At 38.6% G+C, this 10,682-nt stretch overlaps 3 protein-coding genes across 3 annotated transcripts; 2 read left to right on the top strand and 1 right to left on the bottom strand.

Moving 5' to 3' along the window:
• Positions 1-51: 51 nt before the first annotated feature.
• Positions 52-2,404, bottom strand: LOC111485968 (pentatricopeptide repeat-containing protein At1g03540). Its single transcript, XM_023132946.1, has one exon. The coding sequence runs from the start codon at positions 2,307-2,309 to the stop codon at positions 498-500; it is 1,812 nt and encodes a 603-aa protein (XP_022988714.1). The 5' UTR covers positions 2,310-2,404; the 3' UTR covers positions 52-497.
• Positions 2,405-4,502: 2,098 nt separating this feature from the next.
• On the top strand, positions 4,503-7,558 carry LOC111486016 (beta-glucuronosyltransferase GlcAT14B-like). The gene is made up of 4 exons (XM_023133008.1): positions 4,503-5,724; positions 5,816-5,894; positions 5,988-6,103; positions 6,917-7,558. The coding sequence occupies exons 1-4, from the start codon at positions 5,073-5,075 to the stop codon at positions 7,420-7,422; spliced, it is 1,353 nt and encodes a 450-aa protein (XP_022988776.1). The 5' UTR covers positions 4,503-5,072; the 3' UTR covers positions 7,423-7,558.
• A 454-nt stretch (positions 7,559-8,012) lies between these two features.
• Positions 8,013-10,254, top strand: LOC111485969 (F-box/FBD/LRR-repeat protein At1g78750-like). The gene is made up of 3 exons (XM_023132947.1): positions 8,013-9,482; positions 9,563-9,772; positions 9,875-10,254. The coding sequence occupies exons 1-3, from the start codon at positions 8,121-8,123 to the stop codon at positions 10,109-10,111; spliced, it is 1,809 nt and encodes a 602-aa protein (XP_022988715.1). The 5' UTR covers positions 8,013-8,120; the 3' UTR covers positions 10,112-10,254.
• Positions 10,255-10,682: the final 428 nt, after the last annotated feature.

A 10,682-nucleotide genomic window follows, 5' to 3' on the forward strand; every position in this document is an offset into this window, starting at 1 on the left:
TAAAATCGTGAGGCTATTGGTGATAGTCGGCGATGAGCCTAGGATGTTACCGAAACAATATCATTCCACTACAATTTATTGATATATAAATAGAGCTTTAAAAATTTGTAAGAAACACAATGTAACAAATAAATAAGTTAGCTTTTCCCGGAGGGAGATGAAGAGAAAATCAAAATAAAAGACTCAATCTCATGATGTTCATGCTGGCAAGTAGTTAGATCTCCTTCTCCAGTCTAATTAACTGGAAATTGCAACTTATAGTCTCCATGGAAAATCACGAACTTTCAATAATCCCCGTTAATAGTGTCTAAATAACCTTTTCGACCAGGTCGGTATGCTCTCGATATGTTTAGTGGCTGGCTTCTCATGGCTGTTCTTCATCTTGGGACGAGCATGAAAACAATAGCTGACCCCCCATATTTTGATAATCAATGCCAAGCCATCATCGGCCTTGAATTCGGGTTTGATATAGGCTCATAACCTTGATGCTTTGCCCCCTACATCCAGCTCTGACCAGGCACCTTCTTCACCTGTCGGCTTTTCATCAACTTCCTGACTGTCAAAGCGTCGTCCCATCGGCCTACTGCTCTGTACACGTTAGCCAGGAGAACATAGCTTAAATGGTGTTGAGGTTCAAGCTCCATCATTTTCTTGGCTATGCGTTCTGCAGTACCAGAGTTTGTAGAGGTAGTACAAGCTCCTAGAAGAACCTGCCAAAGAGACGAATCGCTTCTAAAGTCTGCATTTTCGATCAGATTTTCAGCTTCTTCTAGCAGCCCTGCTCGGCCGAGAAGATCAACCATACAATTATAATGCTCGATTCCTGGTTTGATTCCATATTCCTCAGTCATTAGAACAAAGTAATGTCGCCCTTGATCGACCAAACCTGTATGACTACAAGCAAAAAGAACACCAATAAAACTGATATAATCAGGCTTAATCCCTTCCTTAATCATCTCTTCAAATATCTCAATAGAAATCCCACTTCTTCCGTTCTGAGCGAACCCACGAATCATCGAATTCCACGTGATCAAGTTTCTTGTTGGCATCCGCTCAAAGATTCGATACGCAAAATCAATACAACCACATTTCGCGTATAAGTCGACTAGAGCTGATTCCACAATGACATCTCTCCATCCACCCTTTCTTACATACTGACAGTGAACCTCCTTCCCTTGAGTTACAGCTGCTAACCCAGCACACGCCCGAATGACTGTTCCGAAACTGTAGAGGTCGATCTTCTCCATTCCCCTAAAGATATTTATAACCTTTTCGAAGTCTCCGTTTTGGCAATATACTCCAAGCAATGCAGACCACGAAACCGAGTTCCTCTTCGACATCCTATCGAACACGAGTTGAGACTTCTCAATCGCTCCACATTTCCCATACATATCGACCAGACTACTCTCAACCACCACATTCCCACCAAGTCCATGCGCAATCACCTTAGCATGAACTTCTTCACCTTGCCTCAACCTCCCCAAATTAGCACAGGCAGTCAATACAGAACCAAATGTAAAACCATCAGGAGACAAACTATAAGTTCTTAGCATCAAATAAAAGAAACCCAATGCATCCTCATACAAATCATTCCTTGTAAGAGCTGAAATAACAGAGGTCCAACATATTGCATCTGGTTCAGGCATTTCATCGAACAGTTGGCGTGCATCGCTCGAAGCAAAGTTTCTCCCGTACATGTCTATCAAAGAACTCACAATGACATGATTTGAATTGAATCCATGCCTTACAACTAAACCATGAAAGCATCGACCAAGAATTAAATTCCCAATCTCAGAACACGCCTTGATCACAGCCGATAAAGTAAACCCATTAGGCTCAATCCCTAAATCCAACATATCCCAAAAAAATTCAATCGCATTACCAGGTTTACCTTCTCGAACATAGCTCGTAATCATGGACGTCCAGGACACCACATCCTTCACAAAAAGACCATCGAATACTCTTCGAGTCAGCCGGAAATCTGAACCCAATTTAAAGTAAAGAGAAAGTAAGCTATTCCCAACAAACCGGTCAGTTTCAAGGCCAGATTTAAGAACATGGGCATGAATTTGACGGCCATGGCTGAAGGAAGCAACCTTGGTGCAGGTTTGCAAGAGAGAGGCGTAGAGAATGGATTTGTTGGTGGTGGAATTGAAGGAATCGAGAGAGTTTAGGGTGTGTAGAGCATCATGGAGTAGGCCTGACCCGCAAAATTGGAGAATTTGAGACTCTTTTGTTGGTGGGTGGGTCGAATTTTTTAGATTTTGAGAGGTGAAGCTACGGCAATGGCGTTTGATGAAAAGTCTCATTAGAGACGAGGAATGGGTTTGGTTCAAATTTCCTTTCTTTTAGCGGTTTTTGCGACTTTTATATCTCACTTTTCAACTCGAGCCATCATGAAGAGAATTCGCCCTGCCATACATTTTGATTGTTTAATGATTTTGAGAACGGAATGGTTTTAAAGAACTTAGCTATCTCGCGATCTTTTACTTCTCACAGTTTGCCGTGTTCGAGGCTGTTGTCCTTGTTCTTCAAAAGGGAATTGAGGAGAACAATGTATGATGGATTCCATGGCCGACGTCTAACTGGCACAAATACGCCGACATGAAACGAGCTCCCCATGAAGCATTTTCTTTCATTTTCAGACGTTTTGTTTGATTTTGGCACTAGCATTCTCATATCAGGAACCCTAATCTTTAATTGATAAGAATTTCTCGAGAATTGCCTGCCCTCTAGTTAATTTGAGATATTGCAAGGTAACATGATTAAGATGAAGATTGTCACCTATGAAAAATACTAGAAGTCACACCTTGTCAACCTCGTCCTCAAAAAGGAAGACGAGAAGAGGAAATGGTAGAGCTCAAGAAAAGGAGTGAAATAGACTCGAACTTAACTCGAGTTCTAAAGATGCTAAACAATCAAACCCTTTCTGGGATGATTTAAGAAGAACAACTTGTTCGAGACCCTAGCAAGAAAAAGTACCGATAGTGGATGACGTGAGAAAAAAATACTCATACTCTACGACGGAAACCCTATCGATCGAAGGTTAAACAGATGTCAAAACCCAAATCATCGTACAGGTCAATAAGTAAGAAATAACTTGCTTTGACGTGGAACGGAGAGTCTTACATCATATAAAGGGAAATAAAAGCAAATACAAAACAAATTCAATTCAATCGAACAAAGCTAGTTTTTATCTTTGTCCAAACCTAGAATTCAATTCTCGAGAGGGCACGTGTCATACATGTCCATTACTCGTGACTTTCTCGTTCACATTTAACCAAATTTACAAGTAAAGCGTAAATAGGGATTGTTACTGTTACATGACAGTCGTGTGTATTATCTTAATCGGAATAGGGATAAAATGAAAGTTTTTTTTAGTGAATTTTTTTTTTTTTTTTGATATTTTTTTAATAAAAATATTAAGAGCTCAAAAGGGCAGCCGACACCCAATTAAATATATATTTAAATAAATAAATAAAATCAATAAAAAAATCTTTCCATTAATGTTTGTGTTTTTTTTTTAGTGCACCTGAACCTTTCGGTGTCTTAAAAATCTTTTGGGACCCAACAAAAACCAGTCTCGATTGAGCGCGTGATGAACTTTAAACCCTTCAATTTTCAAATTACAAAAACGCCCCTCACCATAAATGGGAAAATTAAATAAAATAAGTTTATAGGTCAATGGCTAATACCAATAATATTAAATAATTTAAATAATTTCCCAAATAAAATGAAATTTGTTCTAGGGGTTTATATATTCATTTATTTTTTGATGTATTAAAAGATTTTATTATTAATGTCAGAGTGAACGTAATTCAACGATAATTCACATGTATTTATTATCTTTGAATTTAGAGCTTCAAAAGTTCAACATCGACTAATTTTAATATTCTTCTACGACGGAGGACTAAATGAAAAAATATTAAGCCACGGGGACTAAATTAAAAGCATACTAAAATATCAGGGACTAAAATATATAAATTTTCGTTAGTTGTAGATATAGACTAGGTTAAGGGACAGATTGAATCTCTATTTTTTATATCCAAACGAAGGGACGTATCCATATTTTTGTCTAGAAAAGGTAAGTGTAGGTATAGTCGGTCCGTGAATAGCCAACTATCGCACTGTAAAATGGGTCATTCGAGCTTTTCGGGGGAGTATAACCTGGATTACTTCAACGTTGTAACGTCTGGTACTCAAATATTCGCTCGAAGTATCTTCTCTACTCCTTTTTATCCTGATATATACACGATCTTTCCATTCATTAGTTAAGGTGGGATTTCAAAAACTTAAAATAAAATAAAAATAAAAATTTAGGGAGTAAAAAAGAAATTGTTTTTGGAGGTAAAACCTAAATAGAAATTAAACCATTTAAATACTACTTTATTAGTGCGTGAAATACACGCGCTTAAATGGAGCGCGTGGAAGTCTACAATATCAAGCAATTCTGAGTATTAGCAACAAAAATGAAATTTCCCTTTGTGTTTTGAATGCTTCAATTTCTTTATGCCAACATTTGAAGCAAAACCAAATCCTCTCAATCGGCCATTTCTGTACGGTCATCTCCTTCCCCGATTCCTCTCTCTTCTCTCTTGCCCTACCTTTCCCTTTCTTCATTTCATTTCATCTCTGCAAAATCCCCTTCTCTTCTCTTTCTTTTTGCTGTTTTTGATTCATTCTCGCAATACCCAGTAAGGGTTTCTTTTGTTTTTCCTGTTCTTTTTGAGCTCTGTGAAGCTCTCAGTTCGATTGCTTCCGTGGCTCTCACCCTTTAGTTTACTTCAATCGATTTAGATCTGGGTTTGTTTGGAGTATCCGCTGTTATGTGTTGTTTTTGAGTTGATTGCAGTCATTTAGTCTGAGTTACTTCTCTTTGATTTCTGGCCAGATCGCTGTTTATATGAAATGGGTTTCGTTTTTGAGCTTGTTTTGATTGTTCTTGAGCAATTTCTGAGCATACCCGAATGATTTTCGTTCTTTAGAAGCTGTGATTCTAGTCAGTTCTTGAAGTTTTGGCTGAGAAGTGGGCTTTGTGGGGTTTCAATCTGTGTTTAAGAGCTTTATCTGGAATGATTGGGCGTAAATCGAATGTGGGTGGGCTGTTAAATCCGCCATGGATGAGGAAGAATTTCAATTCTCATTCAGGAAGGATGTTTAGTGATAGAAAATGGATTGTCCCCTTCTTTGCTAGTCTGTTCATCTCAGTTACTCTGCTTCTAACAGCCGCTTTTGGGCTGTTTTTTCCTTCACAAAGTGATGAGCCATTGCCATTTGATGCTATCTCCTTTGCAAAAGAGGAGGATTCTAGTGGCTATTTCATTGAGCCTGAACTGAGAAGTTCATCAGAAGAAGCTAGTAGTGTTATGAAAATGGTACCCCCAAGATTGGCCTATCTGATATCAGGCACAAAGGGTGATAGCCATAGAATGATGAGGACCTTGCAGGCTGTATATCACCCAAGAAATCAATATGTTCTGCATATGGATCTTGAGGCTCCGCCTCGTGAAAGATTGGAACTTACGAATCTTGTGAAGGCTGATCCAACGTTCAATGAGGTTGAGAATGTGCGAGTTATGGCTCAGTCCAATCTGGTTACTTATAAAGGTCCTACGATGATTGCTTGCACGCTTCAAGCGATCGCGATTTTGTTGAGGGAGAGTCGGGATTGGGACTGGTTTATAAACTTGAGTGCTTCTGATTATCCATTGATGACACAAGATGGTTAGTACTCATTAGTTCTGTGGTGAACTTATGTTGTCCTGTTCTTGTTGAATGTGTTTCCATGTGATTGAATTGTGTTTTTAATCTGCAGATTTGCTTCATGTGTTCTCGAACTTGACTAGAAAGTTCAATTTTATCGAGCATTCGCCGATGATTGCTGGGTGGAAATTGTATGTAATGGTTAATGCCTTGACATTTTGTTATGATCTTGTAATCACAAGTGTTTTCATGTTATGATAAACATCTTTGATCCATCATTTCAGGAGTCACCGTGCGAAACCGATCATCGTTGATCCAGGTCTTTACTTGTCCAAAAAATCTGATCTTTCTTGGACGACTCAACGACGCTCACTTCCAACATCTTTCAAGTTGTTTACAGGTCGGTATCGTTTCGATTTCTTTCTTGTACTAGTCTGAATGTTGGTGCATTTGGTTACTTTTTCCATATTTAGAAGGTAATTCTTTGGTTAAGTTGAAAACTTAAGTTGGATAACTAGTTATGAACCAAACCTACCGCTAGCCGATATTATCCGCTTTGGCCCGTTATGTTTTGCCATCAGCCTCACAGTTAAAACGTGTCTATTAGGAAAGGGTTTCCACACTCTTACGAGGAATATTTCGTTCCCCTCTCCAACCAATGTGAGATCTCACAATCCACCCTCTTGGGGACCCTGTGTCCTCCATAGCACACCGTTCGGTGCCGGGCTCTAATACCATTTGTAACAGCCTAAACCCACCGCTAGCAAATATTGTCCGCTTTGGCCCGTTATGTATCGCCATCAGCCTCATGGTTTAAAACTTGTCTACTAGGGAAGGGTTTCCACACCCTTATAAGGAATGTTTCGTTCCTCTCTCCAACCAATGTGAGATCTTACAATCCACCCTCTTGGGTACCCTGTGTCCTCCATAGCACACCGTTCGGTGCCGGGCTCTAATACCATTTGTAACAACCAAAACCCACCGCTAGTAGATATTGTCCGCTTTGGTTCATTACATATTGCCGTCAACCTCATGGTTTTAAAACACGTCTATTAGGAAAAGGTTTTCACACCCTTAAAAGGAATATTACGTGACAATGCCCCTGTCGGGTTGGACGAGTATTTTGGATTGTCCTTCTCTTAAGGTAGCCTTATTTAGGGATCCATTCAAATAATTCTTATGTTGAAACTTGTGCAATGTTTCGTGTTTGTAGGTTCGGCATGGGTAATGCTGACACGATCGTTCGTCGAGTATTGCATATGGGGATGGGATAATCTCCCAAGAACCATCCTAATGTACTACACAAATTTTCTCTCATCACCAGAGGGCTACTTCCACACAGTAATCTGCAACAACGACTTTCGCCACACCGCGGTTAGCCACGACCTCCATTACATTGCTTGGGACAATCCTCCAAAGCAGCATCCACTCTCTTTGACAATGAAGGACTTCAATAAAATGGTGAATAGCAGCGCCCCGTTCGCTCGAAAGTTTGCCAAGGACGATCCAGTCTTGGACAAGATAGATAAGGAGTTGCTTGGCCGAACAGGGCGATTTTCACCAGGGGCATGGTGTATTGGAAGCTCAGAAGGCGGTGCAGACCCGTGCTCGGTGCGTGGAAACGATTCGGTGTTTGCCCCTGGCCCTGGTGCTGGTAGATTGCAAGAGCTCCTTCACTCACTGTTAGCTGAAGAAAGCTTGAAAAAACAGTGTACATGACACAAATAGGTAAAGAAAAATCAAATTTTTACATCTCAACAAGTGTATATTCATTCAATGCATCCATAGAAATGACAAAATTTTGTTGTTCATCAATGAAATAGATCCCACGCTCGGTTGAGTCAATCTAAACATAGTTACATTTTTTTCATCGAGTCTGAAAGGTCTTGAACGACCGATTCGGCAGAACCGCTCAAAAGGTAAAAATGTTTACTAAGCATTTCATTCAAACAAATAAAGAGTCCGAATGAATGGATGGTTTTATATTAGGGGGGCGGCAACCCACCATTACAGCCACATTGTGGAGGAGGAGCTCTCACTGTTTACTATCTTAAAAGTCGATGATTTATTACAAATATATATATATATATATATATATATATATATATTTTTTTTTTTTAATTAATTTAATTTTACTTTTAATAAATAACTTAATTTTATTAAAATTGGTTAAATAAATAATATGAATAATTATATTTAAAATTTTATAAAATTAAGGTTAATAAAAATTATTTTTTTATTTTTTATTTTTATAGAAATAATTTAAAATATTTATTAATTTTATTTTTCCCGCGCAGGGGGAGTACGGCACTGGCCTATATAAAACGCTGGACTCTGCTGATCTCCGGCATAAGAATTCATTCTTCTGAGAGAGCCTAATCCAGAGACGATATCTGAAAAGCTGCCGGAGAAGAGTGATGGAAATGGACCAACTGCCGGAAGAAATTCTTCACCGGATCTTGTCCTTCCTTTCTTTCAGAGAAGCAGTTCATTTCGGCGTCTTGGGATCCAAGTATCACGCTATTTGGCGATCATTCCCCGTCCTGGAAGCCGATTTCGACCCTAAGCTTCATCGCAATCTCGACTTATTCTTGCGTCTCATTTACAACAATCTTTACAAACGCACAACGAATTCTCTTGAAAGGTTGGCGGTTCGCACTAATTTTCATTCCATGTTCAATCCCCTGGGACCTGATTTGATCTTTTTCGCTGCATCCTTCAATTTGCGAGAGCTTGAACTGACTAACACCGATGTCGAAGTTCGTGATAATCATAAAGATGGAAGACATTACTCCATTATGGTGCCAGGAAGTATTTTCCATCTCAAAACCCTCACTATTCTGAAATTAGATTGTTTCCGATTCGACACTCCGCATATCGTCTTAGATAGTGTTTCCCCGTTGAAGGAACTGAAACTTTCAAGAAGCCTAGGGATTCAAATCTTTGCTTTGAAAGAGAACACGAAACTTCAATCTCTCGAAGTTGAGTACTGCGAAGACCTGCGATTGTTGGATCTTGACGCACTGAATCTTGAGAATTTTGATTTTCTAGGGCCGTTTTCGATGTACAAATGCGAAGTCGTTATTTCTCCTGATACTAGGGCTTTGAAAACTCTGAGATTGAAACACGCGAATGTTTCGAAATCTCTCCTCCAAGAACCTACTCCTGGTAGCCAAATTGTTGAGCAACTGTATCTCAAAATGAGCAAGACGACGGAACTCAACTGGATCCAATTGGATTGGCCCAATCTGAAAAGAGTGGAGTTCATGGGAATGCTGCAGTTAGAAAAGATCGATTTAATCTCTGAGAACCTTGAATATTGTATTCTTGACATGGCCTGGTCACCATCATGCCAGTTGAATTTTGGTGAGCCGACTGGCAAATTCCTCAGATCTCTGTCATTACTTTACTCGGAAAATATCACCGGACCTTGGGTTGAACAGCATTTGGATCGTTTCCGTTTGTTGGAAGTTTTCAGAGTTGAAGGATGCTGTAAGTTGAAATCCCTCAAGTTTAGGCATGACAGGCTCAAGAACATGAAGTTCTTATACTGCAATTACCTTGATCGACTGGATATTGATACTCCATTGCTAGAATCTCTGGAAATGGGTTACACCGACAGGGTTCCTTCACACACGGTGATTCGTTCTAAACCTTTAAACGTTAAGATCTCACTCTTTTTCCGTACCTCAAAGCCTGTTCCTCACGAGGATTTGAATCGATTTCTTCTAACCTTCAACAGTTGCAAAGAGTTGACACTGGATTTCAAGTCGAATTTTGTAAGTAAATTCTCTGTTTCAATAATTCTCTGTTGTATATAATATTGTTATCTGAATGAAATCATTCACTCGAATTACAGGAGCAATTGTTTCCTACAAAACTCAGAGAAGATGTCACATGGCTTACTCCATTGTATGATGTGAAGAACTTGAAGATCGACATTCGGTTCGAGGACGATCCAAAACAAAGCATCGAAGCCTTCGGTAATCTCTTGAAATGTTTGTTCTGGCTTGTTCCCCTTCCAAAATGCATCACTTTTGTGACATCAACGAAGGAGCAATCCATCAAGGTAAGGATTGAAAATGGGTTTGTTTCTTCAAGATTGATTGATTGATTGATTTCATCATTAAACCAACCACCTGGTTCTTGCTTGTTGAATTGTTTGCTGCAGTTTAAATACTGTGAATTTGATGAAGGGACGCATCCATGCTGCGTTTACTACCCAGAACAATGCTGGAGACACAGATTGGTAAGCGTTGAATTGAGCAACTTTGATAATGATCATCCTAAAAGCGTTGCAAAGAAGAAGGAACTGCTAGGGTTCTTGAATCTGAATGCTTCCAGGTTAAAGTCCATTCGTGATGATTGTGATGAACTCCCTGAATCATCCTCATCTGAAATCTGCTGACAATGGTAACTTTTTTTTATTTTTTTTTTGTGGTATAGATATCATTTCAGTAGTTTGTATCAACCAACGACATTTACAATCCAAATAAACGAAGATAAACAACGTTGTATAAAGAGAAAAAATTAAAATATAATTATTAAATATTTATTCTTATAATTGGATAAATTAAAAATAACCAGATAATTTTAAATTTTAAATATTTATTAGAAACCAAATTAAATATTCTAAAAAAATTTAAGTATGGCAAGATTCCTTCACATTGCATATAGAATATAGTTTTTCCATGAGACGTTACAATTTGAATCTTATTGGCTAATTAACGAAATGATAAGTGAGGAATATATTGAAACAAAAAACAAAGTCACGAAAATTTATGTCCGAATAGACAATAACATAACGTGGCCACAATGATCCTTTAATATTTTTTTTTTAAATGACTGTGGTGTGTTGTCTCCCTTATTATTATTATTATTTCACCTAATTTCACTCATAATATTAGACTTCTTATTAATTGAAATAGACCGTTTGACTTAGTTATAGTTGTTTGGAGTTAAAACCCAATTTGGGAGTG

This window comes from Cucurbita maxima, unplaced genomic scaffold, assembly GCF_002738345.1.
Source record: "Cucurbita maxima cultivar Rimu unplaced genomic scaffold, Cmax_1.0 Cma_Scf00011, whole genome shotgun sequence".
In the NCBI taxonomy this organism is placed as follows: Eukaryota; Viridiplantae; Streptophyta; class Magnoliopsida; order Cucurbitales; family Cucurbitaceae; genus Cucurbita; species Cucurbita maxima.

What these genes read in the sequence shown, in the direction of transcription:
- LOC111485969 (XM_023132947.1), top strand. Translation starts at nt 8,121, where the DNA reads ATGGAAATGGACCAACTGCCGGAAGAAATTCTTCACCGGATCTTGTCC. An exon ending in TGGATTTCAAGTCGAATTTT is followed by an intron (nt 9,483 to 9,562) that starts GTAAGTAAATTC and finishes CTCGAATTACAG; the next exon opens with GAGCAATTGTTTCCTACAAA. An exon ending in CGAAGGAGCAATCCATCAAG is followed by an intron (nt 9,773 to 9,874) that starts GTAAGGATTGAA and finishes TGTTTGCTGCAG; the next exon opens with TTTAAATACTGTGAATTTGA.
- LOC111485968 (XM_023132946.1), bottom strand. Translation starts at nt 2,309, where the DNA reads ATGAGACTTTTCATCAAACGCCATTGCCGTAGCTTCACCTCTCAAAAT.
- LOC111486016 (XM_023133008.1), top strand. Translation starts at nt 5,073, where the DNA reads ATGATTGGGCGTAAATCGAATGTGGGTGGGCTGTTAAATCCGCCATGG. An exon ending in TCCATTGATGACACAAGATG is followed by an intron (nt 5,725 to 5,815) that starts GTTAGTACTCAT and finishes TTTAATCTGCAG; the next exon opens with ATTTGCTTCATGTGTTCTCG. An exon ending in ATCTTTCAAGTTGTTTACAG is followed by an intron (nt 6,104 to 6,916) that starts GTCGGTATCGTT and finishes TCGTGTTTGTAG; the next exon opens with GTTCGGCATGGGTAATGCTG.